The sequence below is a fragment of the Leptodactylus fuscus genome, chromosome 4, assembly GCF_031893055.1.
Source record: "Leptodactylus fuscus isolate aLepFus1 chromosome 4, aLepFus1.hap2, whole genome shotgun sequence".
NCBI lineage: Eukaryota > Metazoa > Chordata > Amphibia > Anura > Leptodactylidae > Leptodactylus > Leptodactylus fuscus.
In genome coordinates this window covers 5,501,416-5,516,553 of record NC_134268.1, presented here as the reverse complement: position 1 = coordinate 5,516,553, position 15,138 = coordinate 5,501,416, and the positions used below count along the sequence as shown (strand labels likewise).

The window sequence follows — 15,138 nt, the reverse complement described above, 5'->3', positions numbered from 1 at the left end:
TTACCGTGTGGCGCCATACTCAATGAATGGTCATACATTTGGCGGTATCTCACCTACGAATGTCTTCAGAGAAGGGTCTTTAGGAAGCTGGCAGCCCTCCTGGTGAAGAACGACTCTTTCTTCCACTTCTATCACCTCTTCATAGAGAACTTCAGGCATCCGAATTTCCTGGAGGAGAAAAAAAGTGTAAAAAACCCCAAACAGTAGATGGTTAGATGCCATACTGGTCTACGTATGTGGCAGACGGGCCCACTCCGTACCAGGACAATGGCTATCTCCGTACACCCTACAGTAATACAGAAGCTTACCAGGTCAAAGATTTTTGGCCGGGCCTGGTTTCCAATATGCAGCAAATCCCTGAAGCCTTTGGTAATGAGCAGAGCGATTCTTTCTCCTTTTCTTTCTAGAAGAGCGTTGGTCGCCACCGTTGTCCCCATTCGGATCCATTCTATTTGCTTTGTGTCCAGAGGACAGTCCCGGGGGTAAGTACAACCAGTCTCCTGGCAGAGGAATATACAGTACAATCTGAGCCTACCATATTGATGAATCCAGTGAGGGATCTCTATGAGGCAGCCGCTCTTACCTCCTCTAGAATCCGCCGGATTCCCTCAGTGGGAGCATCCTTGTAATTTGCTGGGTCCTCGGACAATAATTTCATCACACGAACCTTTCCACTAGGACATCTTGCAAAAACATCGGTGAAGGTGCCACCACGGTCTATGGCAAACTGGAACTTTTGAAGACTGGCCATCGTCTGTCAGGTGCCACCTGTTGGAGACGGACAACTTCTCCGAGTGTCCACCTGGCTGGGGAGATTTAACATAGAATGATTCACAAACAGTAATTCTGCAATGTTCTGTTATAGTATTCTGCCACGAAAGGCCTAACTAATTCACCCAACATGTCTGGGCTCATGGGCATACATGGCAAGTGCTGGATCCATTTGTAAACAGATGACTGAACTATGAGTCCAGTGGATGTAATGAGGAAGGGAGTAAACCCGCTGTGTTAAACTGGTTTGATTTTAGACTAGTCCTGAGGGCAGGATCTAAAAGATCTGTAATTTTTGCCCATTCACCTCCATATAGGGACTACTTCAGAGACTACCAGGTCACTATCTCTCAGAGTAGTCACAGTACTGGTGACAGTTGACCCAGGAAGGTTGAAGGACACCAATGTGAGGCACCTAGGGAATAGGCAGGTGAGTATTCAGAGGTATGGGCCGAGGTCAGAGCAGGCAGAGTTTGGGCATAGTCAGTAATCCAGGCAATAGGTCAGAGCAGGCAGAGTTTGGGCATAGTCAGTAATCCAGGCAATAGGTCAGACCATTCACTGAGGGAGTAACTCTAAAACATAACTTTTAATAAATTTACTTAAAAAGGATTCTAAAATATTAGTCCAACATAAATTGGTATATGGAGACAGGTTAATTATAGATGAGCCTTAAAATGAGCCGGCTATAAGATTTGCTACTATCCCTGTACCACCAACATACCACTACCCCTATGATAGTCACTAAGGGGTTAAATATTTTGTCACAGCCGTCTGATTGTGTTTCAGCTCTGACCGATTCAGCAGGTATGACCAGGGTCTTGGGCATAACAGTTCCCTAGTTAGCTCACCTACAATAAGGCTAAGATCAGTGCCGATACCCTGCCTGCACTTCTATCATTCCCCTCAACGCGTTTCTATGTCCTTATAGCAGAACAGTTCATCAGGAGGAGTTTATAGTAACAATTTAGTAGATGAAGTGCGGTAAAAAACACAATTCCCCTGTTCCGTATGGTAGGACAGGGTACTGATGTATGCCGCCGAGCGCGGCGTTTCTCGCGACTATAAATCCAAAGACACGCCCCTTCTCCCGCCTCTCATGACGTGGCACGATTCCATTGGTCGCACCCTTTTTGCTCTATCGAGGGCCGAAGCTGCTGTGTCATGTGATTGTGTGTGTCACATGACACAGGTCAGACCAGGCAGAGTTTGTGCATAGTCAGTAATCCAGGCAAGAGGTCAGGACAGGCAGAGTTTGTGTGTACTCTCTATTCTAGGCAATAGGTCAAGGCAGGCAGCACAGGCTCATAGTCAGGAAACGGGTCAAGGTCAAGCTAAAGCAGTCAGAAGTCACAACAATGGGAAGACCTTTGCAGGGACTAGCTAGGAACCAACATTACTCAATAGCCGTGGGGATAAGTGAATTAAGTAACCAGGAACGAATAGGACTGGCAGGGAACAGATTAGCCAGTGCATATCATTGCTAGAACCGCCCACTGGACCCTTACACAATAAGCTGCATGTTCAAGAAGGGATAGGTCTATGGGTAGATGTACGAAGGGGTTGAGCTCAGAGAAGGCAAAGTCTGGATCTGAAGTTTCCACCAGCTGACAGGGCAGAATCCTTCGCACATTCCTCTGAAATAATCATTAATCCTATTCTTTCTGCTTTTGGATTTGTAAAGAACATTTTATGGTTCAACAGAGACGGGGAAATTAAAGTCCAGGAAAATAGCACCGAGGATGTCCATGTGCTGGAGAAGACGATTCCCGGAGGTGACACCTCGTGTGGATATAGGACAATATTACTCATCTGCTGACGGTGGTGGATTCCATGTTACCGCCATATAGGTGGAACAAGCCGTCATCAGGACAACAGATATAATAGTGGCCATGTAACCCCACAGATGTGACCAGCCGTGACTTACAATCTCCAGATCTTTCCGGATAATCTTACTTGTTTCATAAATATACAAAGTCACCGGATACAAAGCTAATAAAGGTTATAGTCATAGTCGGAGTCCATCACCCAGTACAGTCCTAGCCCAGTGACTACATACACCAGCACAAGACCAAGTGGCTTGTTAGGGCCCAGGGCACACAATTAGGGTCGAGGGATCGGAAAAGATTGGATTGGATCGAGGTCGGAGGTTATTTCTCACAATGCTTGGCTACTGGCCAATCATTGTGGGAAAAGCTAAGAATAATTGGCCAGTAGCCAAGCATTGTGGGAAATAACCTCCGACCTCGATCCCACGGGAAAAGATAGGAATCGGAATCCGATCTTTTCCGATCCCGATCGCTCAACCCGTCACTGCAGTGAATGAGCAAGTGTGATCACACGACAGGTCTACAACACTTTTCTATCAGTCCTTGATGATTTCAGGATCTCCTTTGTTATTTGCCCCTTGAATCTGAGACTCTACCCTGGTCATGTGACAATCACACGGCACAGGACTCGTTACAATGTATTCACACCTCTGTGATTGATTCTCAGCCTCGGGATCTACATAATGGAGGATTTCATTCACTGACAGTGAGCGGGATCTACTCAATCACTTTATGGAGAAAAGGGCGTCATCCAGGGAACTCGTAAATTCTGCCAAATGTATATACGTAGGTGAACAGACGGAAGTTTCTGCAAGGTCTGACACCAGGGGGCACATTTACCAATACTGTCGAACTTTGCACAATTTCCGCTCATAGTTTTAGACATATTTACAAATCGGTTGTGCGGACCTTCACAAATATGGAGGGCTTGTAGAAGCGCCAACATTCTGACTCAGATACCATCTGACTAAACGTGTTCAGCTTCACCACGAGACAAATATTTGGTGCAAAATCTGTGGTCAAAAACCTCAACGCAGAGGCTGTAAGGTGCAAATATTTGGCACTCGAATCAAAAACCCTACAATGTTTGGCACCCATTATAAACCTCGCCCATTCTGGAGCACATTTTTTCGTGTCGAACCTGTCAAATTTTTCTGTTCTTCTAGTGCACATTGTTCATAAATAAGCAGGAATTGACGTGCACCATAAATTGTGGAGCAAATATAGACAGAAAAGTGTTGGCATTCTATCGATAAACATGTCCCCAGGGGTGGAAAATTGGCAGTGCATTGGGCGCCCGGCACTCCGTTCCTCCTCTGCTAGGGCATGCTAGTGATTGAGATGCAATAAAATATCTGTCATGTGACATCTGCGCAAGGTTTTGATACATGACAGATGTCGCCATGCAGCCCTAACCATTATGGGCGGTATACAAACTGACACTGATCTGTCCCCTCAGCCCTGGTCACATTCTGGCCACTTACCTACTTCTCCAGCACCGGGCACCGCTTCGCCAAGGTCGGCCAACAAATTCCTCCCTGTGGAGGTGAGCCAAGGATGGATTATTTCAGAATCCCTGCAGGAATAATAATGCAGGACTATGTAGTGAGCAGACACCGGGGACAAGGAACTGACACCAGGGACAAGGAGCAGACACCGGGACAAGGAGCAGACACTGGGGACAAGGAGCAGACACCGGGGACAAGGAGCCGACACCGGGGACAAGGAGCCGACACCGGGGACAAGGAGCAGACACTGGGGACAAGGAACTGACACCAGGGACAAGGAACTGACACCAGGGACAAGGAGCAGACACCGGGGACAAGGAGCCACAACATGGGCAAACACCCCCTACAGAATGCAAGGACACCATACCAGCTGGAATATCAGACCATGCAGCAGGATATTCTATAATCCACACACACACGCCCCTACAGATCCTTCCATCCGGTATATTCTACAGTATAGGTCTCCGTCCTGCAGATTTCTCACCTCCTGCTCTTCTTCTTGCTCTGCCTTACACTTGCAGATTCTTGCCTGCAGCACTGAAGGGGTTAAGAGCATTCCTGGATGTATCTTTTTTCTCACACGCCTCCTCATCCACCAATCAGAGCCTAGGTGTGGAGAGAAGTCGCCTGTGATTGGTCAGAGTATTAGTAAATCCCACCCAGCCGGTCAATCCTATATAAGATGCAGACACGTGTGTTCAGTGCATTGTGCGGGGTCATGTGACCTGGCAGCTGCAAACACATTGTGCACTGGGTGTGAACAGCGGCCAAACTTTATAAAGTATGTAATTCTGCACAGTCTCTGAGTCTGGCAGGTACAAGTGTGCACAGTGGCATCAGGGATGCGACAGACTGCACAGACATCCCATCATCACGTGTCATTGTATCAGGGAACGGTGGTAATAAATACGACTATATAGAATAAGTCCTCGTACACACCTGAGTTATGGCTTTAGTGCAGTCTCCGGTTTTGTATGGAGACGATCCGGAAGAAAATGGATGGTTATGTAGATAATCTGTTTTCCTTTAGTTCCACCAGCGGCACAAGGTTGGTACTGTGCCGCTGGTGGGACGACAGGGAATGGCGGTGTAAGGAAGCATGTTGGGAAGAGAAAACTCGTATCCATGTAAGCCGTGCAGCCGTATACTACAGGAGGCGTGAAGCCCTGGGCCGCTGTGCAGGAGCCCTAAAGGAAATCCAGTAAAATCCTTCAGGTTCTGCATTTTATAGCGTCTGACTCTTCTGTGGTCGTCTTGCGTTATATTACAGTCTAGAAGTTTCCACAACACTGCTAGGAAATGTCTCTGCAGTATGTACAGCGCTGCGGAATAGGATGGTGCCATACAAGCCTAATAAATCACAGACATCGGCAGTGAGAGGAATAAAGGCGTATTCACACAGGGCAGGTAAAACTGCATAAGGAAAACACTGCATTCTGGTTAGATGGGTTTTTTGGTGCAGTTTACCCTAAATAACGATAAAAAGAGAAACAGCGTGTTACTGGAGCTTGTAGGGGCCAACAAGACCTGCACAAAAACTCCAACGTGGCCCATCCTAAGAGAAGGTCATCAATATTAGATCAGCGAGGGTCCTAGAGTTGGGCCCCCACAGATCTCCTGCCTTGGGACAGCGGGTCCTGCCTCGCGCCTGAGCAGGTAGACATTACTGGGAGCCGCAATGTCCTGGAGCCGCTGATCTGTGGGGTCCTGGGTGTTGCACCCTCACAGATACCCTAGCTCCTCAGGATTGTTTGCTGCTCAGACCATGTCAGGTTTCTACTAAACATTGTCATTCTAATTTTTTCTATTTTTTAGGGCCATTGAAGCAAATCCTTAGTTAAAAAAATAAAATAAAAAAATGTAAATTTAGTTTTTTCTCTCCATGGAACCAAGGAATAGATTAAGCCATGCAGGAGAACTATGAAAGGGACCAAGATCCTCCTCTACCCGAGACATCGAACAGGCCACTGCTAATACTGTGGCCTCCATGTTTAGGTGTGAGAGATCCTATAGGTGAGCTCGGAGGACAGCGATGATCAGAGAGGAGGACGAGGAGAAGGTGATGGCCATCGTGGTACAGCTTATATAAGATGGTATGGCCTGAGATGGAGCCACAGCTGGAGGTTCCTCATGGACGCCGTCTCTTCTACCTGCTGCTTCTTCTAATAAACACTCGATCCTCCTTCCTCTCCGTCACTCTCTCACTTGTTTTCATTCATTGCCATCCAGTCATTCTCCTACTCACATGCCCCTCCATCATCATCCAGATCATTGCAGCAGGGTCCCAGCCCAGTAGATGTAGGCCGTCAGTAATAAGTGAGTACTGCTCTCATGGCCTCTTCATTTCTGGGTCTGACTGGAGCATGCCGGATACCTTTAGCCCTCCCTCCGATGCCGCACTCTCCTACTGTTTCCCCGCACATGATGTTCCATGACCTGGTGCAGGAGTTGGCCTTCTTCTATTAGACTCCTTCCCTTCCTCCTTTTGAAGTGGAAGTTTGTCCACGTCTACTCCAGACTCTGCCTGACATCTACTGACCACCATGACACCGCTGTTATCAACCACTTCACTCACGCACTTTCTTTCATTCGATAACCCCTCTATCATCATGGAATACTCTGTGACATGAACCGTCCATCTGCCTCCAAACTCCTCTCATCACATCTCCTCCTTTGGCCTTTTTCAGAGCCCCCACCTCTGACGCCCATAATGGAGGACACACACTGGACCTGATCTTCACCCGACCTTTCACTATCCAGCTTCTCCAACTCCTCTCCCACCATCTCTGACCACAGATTAGACTTGGAGCCTTTGCTTTTTCTTCCCTTTCCTTCCATTTACCTGGTAGGGAACGTTGGCCTGGCCGATGCTCGCTATTCCCATTGCCAACATGAGGCCACATCTGCCTAAACTGGACTAAATGTCGCTCCAGCTGTAAGACTGACACCAGCTACCATGTCTGTCATCAAACCCTAAGGCCCCAAGTAGCGAGATGGAGCAAAAAACACTGCAGAAAAAAAAAGCATCACATTTTTCTGCACTGTGGACTTTCTGTTTCCTTTAGGGTAAGTTCACATGGAGATTTTTGGTCAGGATTTTGAGGCGGTATCTGCCTGAAAATCCTGACCAATTTTTTCTAGGAGCCGTTTCTTCCGTGAGGTGCTCATTCCCTCCTCCGCACTAGGCCCCTTCATTGAGTGTGTGGCTGGATGCCGCTGCAGTGCATTGGCTTTCAGTCCCGGCTACCCGGCTTTTGGCCTCTGCCTCAGGTTCCAGTCCAAAAACCCCGGTGTGGACTTACCCTTATAGGGACGCCGCCGGCGTTTCGGTCGGTATAATTGACCAGCTGTGATTTTCCACTGTAGATACTTTTTCTGCAGTGTTTGGATGGATTCGCTGTAATCCCTTCCACTTTGCAGGTCATGTAAAGCACATTTTTATTTGCCGCTTTTATTTACATTGTTATTGTACCTGCTCGGGCCCCTGGAGGGAGGAAAAGTGTTTGTTGCAGCGAACCCCAAAGTACCGCTATTATCTCTTCAGACCCCCGAGTATAATGATCGGAGGCCCAGGGACGACGAGCGAATGTAAAAACCAGTCTTACTCACTTCTCTGGTCCTTCTATGCAAGTCCCTCCTCCTGCTCTCAATTCACAGCCTCTGTCTCTTCCCTGCTTCTGGAAAAGGACCTGTGATGATGTCACTACAAGGTCCTTCATCGTCTAAGTAATGATCTATACACTGCAGGGGCTGCAGCATCCAGTGTCTATCATAGATCTCCACGTGCACAGTAGATCTATTATATGATAGACAGAGGGAACTGCAGCCCCTGCAGTGTATAAATCATTACTTAGACGACCAAGGACCTTGTAGTGATGTCATCACAGGTCCTTTTCCAGAAGCAGCGAAGAGACAGTTAGAGGCTGTGAACTGAAAGCAGGAGGAGGGACTTACATAGAAGAACCACAGAGGCGAGCGTGAACAGAGTATGACGTGAGGGGTGCACGGGAACCCCCACGGTGCACGGTAGGACTCATTTATATATATATATGTTTAAAAGGTAATTCATTAAAACAGGGGGGTCTTCTAACAAACAATTAGCAGGACTTGAATAGTCTTTTCAGGCTAAACAGGCATATGTGTATCTAAAATAGCGAAAATCCAGTGATGGAGCCCCTTTAATCCTCAGATATTTACCCCCTAACCAGTAGCTTGGGAGCCACAACTGACCCACGACTCACCATCTGTGTGGCCGGCCATGGAAGCCTCAGGTATAGCCAGAAGTTCTGGAGAGGAAATAACAAATACCGGCAATGGATTGTGAATTTTTTTTCAAAAGACATTTTATTAGACAGTCGTCAGCAGACAAGCTGGAGGTCACACATAGACACACACTGTACGAGGGAGAGGACTCCATGAGGAAATAATACACAGCAGAAGTCTTGTCCTGGTGGCCGGGAGGTCTACACCGCCCTGGGAAGAATCACAGTCAGTTGTAGGGTGAACTTCACAAGGAGAATTCTTACAGCCCTCGGTCATAACCTGCCATATCGGCTCGAGAAAAACACTCTCGTAGTAGATACTGATCGGGAATCGGCAGGGGGAGGGGACGAGGTGAATGACAATACCAGAACCTGATCGGGAGCACAGACCGGAGGACCCCAATTATCGAAGACCTCAGGGGCAGAGATATTATCCCAATTTAGGAGCTAAATAAAGTTCTCAGTTTGTATAGGGTTATATCTTTTGAAAATTCTCCAAGGTGACAGTACGGGGTCGGAGGAACTTTTGCAACTTGGCATTTGGAACAATTGCCTCCAATTGGGCACTTGCTCCAGCCAAGGCAAAAATCAAGTTCTAGTCCTCTAGTCCTAGTCCTCTCCTGCCTTCCACCCTGACCCCACGCCACCTACACCTAAAAGAGTACCCCAAACTTTTTTCTTTCAATGCTCCCAGGAATCCCCAAGCCGAGAGAAAAGGCAAAGAAGGAAACATCTAAAAGGGAATCTTTAGCCCTTTTCTTAAAGGGGACCTTTCACAACCTGCAACTTTTTGCATTTATCAATAGGCGGCCCTCCACTGATTTTATTTCTCTAACCCCCACCATTTCCGAGTAATGCTTTCTGTTATTTACAGCACAGTTATGCTTTATGCTGTCAAGTGGGCGGTCCTGGGGTGGAGCAGAAAGACAAGCACCGCCCACCTGACAGCAGGGCAGCATTGTGCTGAAAGTAACTGCAATCCTTGCTCAGGAACGGCGGGGGGAAAGAGGAAAAATTCCAAGTGTTGTGGAATTAGTGGAGCAGCGGCTAGTGAAGGATACAAAGAGATGGAGGAGGGGGTGAAAGGGATTTAACCAAAAACACACACTTCTCACACAACACGCAGAGAAAACTCACTTTTTAAAAGCCCCTCTATACCGACACAGCAGGTCAGGCCCCCGGGGCTTCTGATCGGGGCTAATGATGCCAAGTCCACCACACACGAGACCACCAACCAATCCCTAGCAAAACTGACTGTGACTACTGAGCAGCCAAGTGAATGATGGACGTGGGATAACCAACTCCAGTCCAATGGACAGCAGAAGCCTCTTCAGTGCAGGGACCGAGACAACCTCTTTAAGGGGTTCATTACACAAAGGGAGTCTGCCATAAGAACCCAACCCCACAGACAGGCAAAGACAGAAAAATCAGACTACGTCCTCCCCTCACGAACCTCCACCACTGCTGCCGAGACATCACCACTCACGTCAATAGGCAGCTGAGCTGTCCGGAGCCAAAAGGACATCACCATCGTCCAAAGAGGCAATGACCTCGCTGACCCGACCTGCAAGGGAAAAATCCCGCCTAACCCAGCTAACCCCAAACCATCCACCTACAGAGTCAGACTGACACACTTCACTCCGGGGCCAAACCCCCACCAAGTACACGCCACATGATTAAGAGGGTTTAAAGGGATTGTCCACTCAAGAGATCACCAGAGGGGCGCACAGGCATCATAGATAGGGGCCCCAGCTTAGGAATCATCTCTATGAGCCAAAATTGTATAATTCCTGCAAAGATGTGACCCGACCATGGATTACGTGTTAGTGTTTGACTGCAACGTATTCTGTCTAATACTTCACTTCTCTGTGACATGTGGGTGACTTCTGAAGTGTCCACACCTAGCATGGGGGTGAACGTAGCCTTAGCGCGGGGGTCCCCAGCAGTGACCGTCAGGGGTTCCACATCCCCGGCACCAGAGCATGCTGTCCATGGAGCTGCCACATGAAAGGGGGGGTTGTCTTTAACAGGGAGGGGGAACGCCTACATATGTCTACTGTAAGGGTTCATGCACACGACCGAGCGTGCAGGCCAAGTGTCGTCAGTTTTACAAGGTTTTCAATGGGTGGCATATGGTGGTAAAATTTGGAAGACACTTGGGCTGCACACCAGATCGTGTACGTGAAGTCTTAGGCCCACTGGAGGAGGACACGACGCATTTGCACACAACAGACTAAGCAGATATCACACCTAACACAATGGACAGAGATTTCGATCTGTACAGTCTCTACAAGGACAGCAAGCACAAACAACGGGTATTGCATATACTGTGCTGTATTCCATAAGAACACCAATGCTTTGGTCCCTAAGGAAATTTTCTCGGGGCGTTTGGACGCAGTGAATCTTAGGGCTCTCGTTCAGAGGACACGTCTCCCTCTGCTCCGCTGCTTGCACTTGGATCATCCTTGCTCCGAGGAACGCTCTTCTCCCGGCTGGACTCGGACGAGGGTCCTTTGGTTCTCGTCTTCTCCTTCCTTTGTTGTTGTTTTTCCAGCTTTGCCAGATGTTTTGGGTCGGTTGTTGAGGCCGGAGGCTCCAGCTCTATTGTGACGGGGCCGTCGTTTTGTATGTGGACTTGCATATATGCCCCGAACTTGCCGTCTTTGATGAGCTCCGGCTTGTAGACCTTTCTCATCTGCTGGAGGAAGTCATTGTAAAAGGGCTCCGCTTGCTCGCTAGGCATGGCCATGTGATAGTCAGGCTTGTTCCCCTTTAAGATACACTGCAAGGTGAACTGGCTGATGCACAGCACCTCGTACTGCTTGTCCATGACACTTTTGGACCAGTGTTTGCCGCCATCATCCTCGAATATCCGCAGGTTGAGGATCTTTCTTACCATATAATCGATATCTTTCTGAGTGTCTTCCACGGAGATTCCCAGCAATACGCAGATCCCCCGACCAATGGAGCTGATCTGTTCGTCTCCCACTGCAAGAAGCACAAACATATAAAACATAAGTTACAAGGAGCGGACCCTCGATTTACTGACATGTCAGGTAGACATTTCAAGGAACCCGTCAGGACAATTTGGGACACTAAACCATATATGCATCCTGATGGGCAGGGGGTATAATGTCCCATATTGCCTTGTTATAAAGCGGATCCTTTATGGTCACCCGACACCGCCGCTGTCCTTCAGTGAAGATGGAGGAGAACACGTCCAGTGCGCATGCGCCAGACCACGCCGGGGGACACGTACTAAGGGGCAATGAACAACTGATAGCAGGAGCACCAGAGAGGAGTCCGATGGGAGGCAAGGACACGGGCATGGATGGGACACTAAACCCCCAACCCACAAAGATCGGAGGGTGATTTAATGTCCCATATTGACCTGTCGGCTTCCATTTAAAGGTCATTCTTGCAAAATGAGAGGTCCCTGTTAGTGCATAGAAGGGGCCACAGCGGCCATAGCCTGGAGATGTCCGCCTCCAAATATGATGATACATGTCTATATTGATTTGTTACGCCATATTTCCCTAGCAAGACCTCCTGTGCAATAAGTCCTCAGCACCAGTGACACATAAGGCTTCATTCTGAGACATCTGTGAGGGAGTCTATTAATATTACACCAGGAGGGGGACATTATACTGTGCGGCACACCAGGAGGGGGACATTATACTGTGCGGCACACCAGGAGGGGGACATTATACTGTGCGGCACACCAGGAGGGGGGGACATTATACTGTGGGCACACCAGGAGGGGGACATTATACTGTGCGGCACACCAGGAGGGGGGACATTATACTGTGCGGCACACCAGGAGGGGGGACATTATACTGTGCGGCACACCAGGAGGGGGACATTATACTGTGCGGCACACCAGGAGGGGGACATTATACTGTGCGGCACACCAGGAGGGGGGGACATTATACTGTGGGCACACCAGGAGGGGGGGACATTATACTGCGGGCACACCAGGAGGGGGGACATTATACTGTGCGGCACACCAGGAGGGGGACATTATACTGCGGGCACACCAGGAGGGGGACATTATACTGTGCGGCACACCAGGAGGGGGACATTATACTGTGCGGCACACCAGGAGGGGGGGACATTATACTGTGCGGCACACCAGGAGGGGGACATTATACTGCGGGCACACCAGGAGGGGGGGACATTATACTGTGCGGCACACCAGGAGGGGGACATTATACTGTGCGGCACACCAGGAGGGGGACATTATACTGTGGGCACACCAGGAGGGGGACATTATACTGTGCGGCACACCAGGAGGGGGGACATTATACTGTGCGGCACACCAGGAGGGGGACATTATACTGTGCGGCACACCAGGAGGGGGACATTATACTGTGCGGCACACCAGGAGGGGGGGACATTATACTGTGGGCACACCAGGAGGGGGGGACATTATACTGCGGGCACACCAGGAGGGGGGGACATTATACTGCGGGCACACCAGGAGGGGGGGACATTATACTGCGGGCACACCAGGAGGGGGGACATTATACTGTGCGGCACACCAGGAGGGGGACATTATACTGTGCGGCACACCAGGAGGGGGACATTATACTGCGGGCACACCAGGAGGGGGGGACATTATACTGTGCGGCACACCAGGAGGGGGACATTATACTGTGCGGCACACCAGGAGGGGGACATTATACTGTGGGCACACCAGGAGGGGGACATTATACTGTGCGGCACACCAGGAGGGGGGACATTATACTGTGCGGCACACCAGGAGGGGGACATTATACTGTGCGGCACACCAGGAGGGGGACATTATACTGTGCGGCACACCAGGAGGGGGGGACATTATACTGTGCGGCACACCAGGAGGGGGGGACATTATACTGTGGGCACACCAGGAGGGGGGGACATTATACTGTGGGCACACCAGGAGGGGGGGACATTATACTGCGGGCACACCAGGAGGGGGGACATTATACTGTGCGGCACACCAGGAGGGGGGACATTATACTGTGCGGCACACCAGGAGGGGGACATTATACTGTGCGGCACACCAGGAGGGGGACATTATACTGTGCGGCACACCAGGAGGGGGGACATTATACTGTGCGGCACACCAGGAGGGGGGACATTATACTGTGCGGCACACCAGGAGGGGGACATTATACTGTGCGGCACACCAGGAGGGGGGACATTATACTGTGCGGCACACCAGGAGGGGGACATTATACTGTGCGGCACACCAGGAGGGGGACATTCTACTGTGCGGCACACCAGGAGGGGGGACATTATACTGTGCGGCACACCAGGAGGGGGACATTATACTGTGCGGCACACCAGGAGGGGGACATTATACTGTGGGCACACCAGGAGGGGGACATTATACTGTGCGGCACACCAGGAGGGGGACATTATACTGTGCGGCACACCAGGAGGGGGACATTATACTGTGCGGCACACCAGGAGGGGGGACATTATACTGTGCGGCACACCAGGAGGGGGACATTATACTGTGCGGCACACCAGGAGGGGGACATTATACTGTGCGGCACACCAGGAGGGGGGACATTATACTGTGCGGCACACCAGGAGGGGGGACATTATACTGTGCGGCACACCAGGAGGGGGACATTATACTGTGCGGCACACCAGGAGGGGGACATTCTACTGTGCGGCACACCAGGAGGGGGGACATTATACTGTGCGGCACACCAGGAGGGGGACATTATACTGTGCGGCACACCAGGAGGGGGGACATTATACTGTGCGGCACACCAGGAGGGGGACATTATACTGTGCGGCACACCAGGAGGGGGGACATTATACTGTGCGGCACACCAGGAGGGGGACATTATACTGTGCGGCACACCAGGAGGGGGGACATTATATTTCCCCTTTGAGACCCCCCATTGCACAGACATAGCCCATGTGACCAATATGGCGGCCGCTCTGTGCAGAACAAGACGCCGGGGCTTTGTGACGACCAGAACGGCTCTGGCTGAAGCTCTCACCCAGCTTTCCCAAACTCCTGACAGACATCACCCGCCTCAGCAATGCAGGGCTGTAGGAAAGCTGGGTGAGAGCCGCTCTGACCTTCCATAATAATACAGGCACTGTCACCCAGCTTTCCCTGGAGCAGGAATAACTTGCAGGGCCATAGAACAGGGGAAGGTTTATGCCCCCTCCCCCTAGCGCCCCCTGTTGGAGAGCAGCGCTCAGTGACTAGTGCACAGCAAGGCCTGCTGCTCCTGAAAACTAGTGGTGTAACCCGGGAAAGAAACGCAGTGTGTGACTTGTCATGAGGACGAGCCTCCATGTCTGCTGACAGGAAGGAAGTCCCGGCCGCCCTGCACGGGGAGGAGACTCTATGGTCCGCACCTCTCCCCCCTCACTAACACACAAGTGGCCGCTCCTCTGCCTGCCAGTGACAGCCTGCACTCACCGCTCACACCGACCTGGGTCACTCTCTGGATTACCGCTCTCATCGTGCTCCGCCGGGATCAGGACCAGCAGCCTCCGCTCTGCAGCAACTCCGCCAACTGCCCACAGCGACCCCTGGTGGCGGAGAGAGAGCGGAGCAGCTGTGCGGCTATAAATACAATATCCTGTATACCGAGAGAATGACTGAAATACATAGTATATAGTCAGTGTGATAAATAGTATATAGTGAGTGTGACTGCAATAAATAGTGTATACTGAGTGTAATAAATAGTGTATACTGAGTGTAATAAATAGTGTATACTGAGTGTGATAAATAGTATATACTGAGTGTGACTG

At 50.1% G+C, this 15,138-nt stretch overlaps 2 protein-coding genes across 3 annotated transcripts in view; both read right to left on the bottom strand.

The window, feature by feature from the left end:
• Nucleotides 1-4,682, bottom strand: part of LOC142200028 (5-oxoprolinase-like) — a 44,704-nt gene extending 40,022 nt beyond the window's left edge. For both annotated transcript variants that reach the window (XM_075270027.1, XM_075270028.1), the window contains exons 1-5: nucleotides 4,593-4,682; nucleotides 4,085-4,176; nucleotides 584-806; nucleotides 309-500; nucleotides 54-168 (exon numbers count right to left, since the gene is read on the bottom strand). In XM_075270027.1, the coding sequence (XP_075126128.1) occupies nucleotides 54-168; nucleotides 309-500; nucleotides 584-751 (475 nt within the window). In that variant the 5' untranslated portion in view covers nucleotides 752-806; nucleotides 4,085-4,176; nucleotides 4,593-4,682. The remainder of the gene's footprint in view (nucleotides 1-53; nucleotides 169-308; nucleotides 501-583; nucleotides 807-4,084; nucleotides 4,177-4,592) is intronic.
• Nucleotides 4,683-8,465: 3,783 nt separating this feature from the next.
• LOC142201114 (D-aminoacyl-tRNA deacylase 1-like) lies at nucleotides 8,466-14,846 on the bottom strand. Its single transcript, XM_075271942.1, has 2 exons — nucleotides 14,804-14,846; nucleotides 8,466-11,358 (listed from the first exon to the last, which is right to left on the bottom strand). Exons 1-2 carry the CDS (start codon nucleotides 14,844-14,846, stop codon nucleotides 10,775-10,777), a joined length of 627 nt encoding a protein of 208 aa, XP_075128043.1. The 3' UTR covers nucleotides 8,466-10,774.
• Nucleotides 14,847-15,138: the final 292 nt, after the last annotated feature.

Excerpts from the sequence above, each read along its gene's own strand:
- LOC142201114 (XM_075271942.1), bottom strand. The coding sequence starts at position 14,846 with ATGAGAGCGGTAATCCAGAGAGTGACCCAGGTCGGTGTGAGCG. Across the intron at positions 11,359-14,803 it reads GACCCAGGTCGGTGTGAGCG|TGGGAGACGAACAGATCAGC; the intron begins GTGAGTGCAGGC and ends TGCTTCTTGCAG.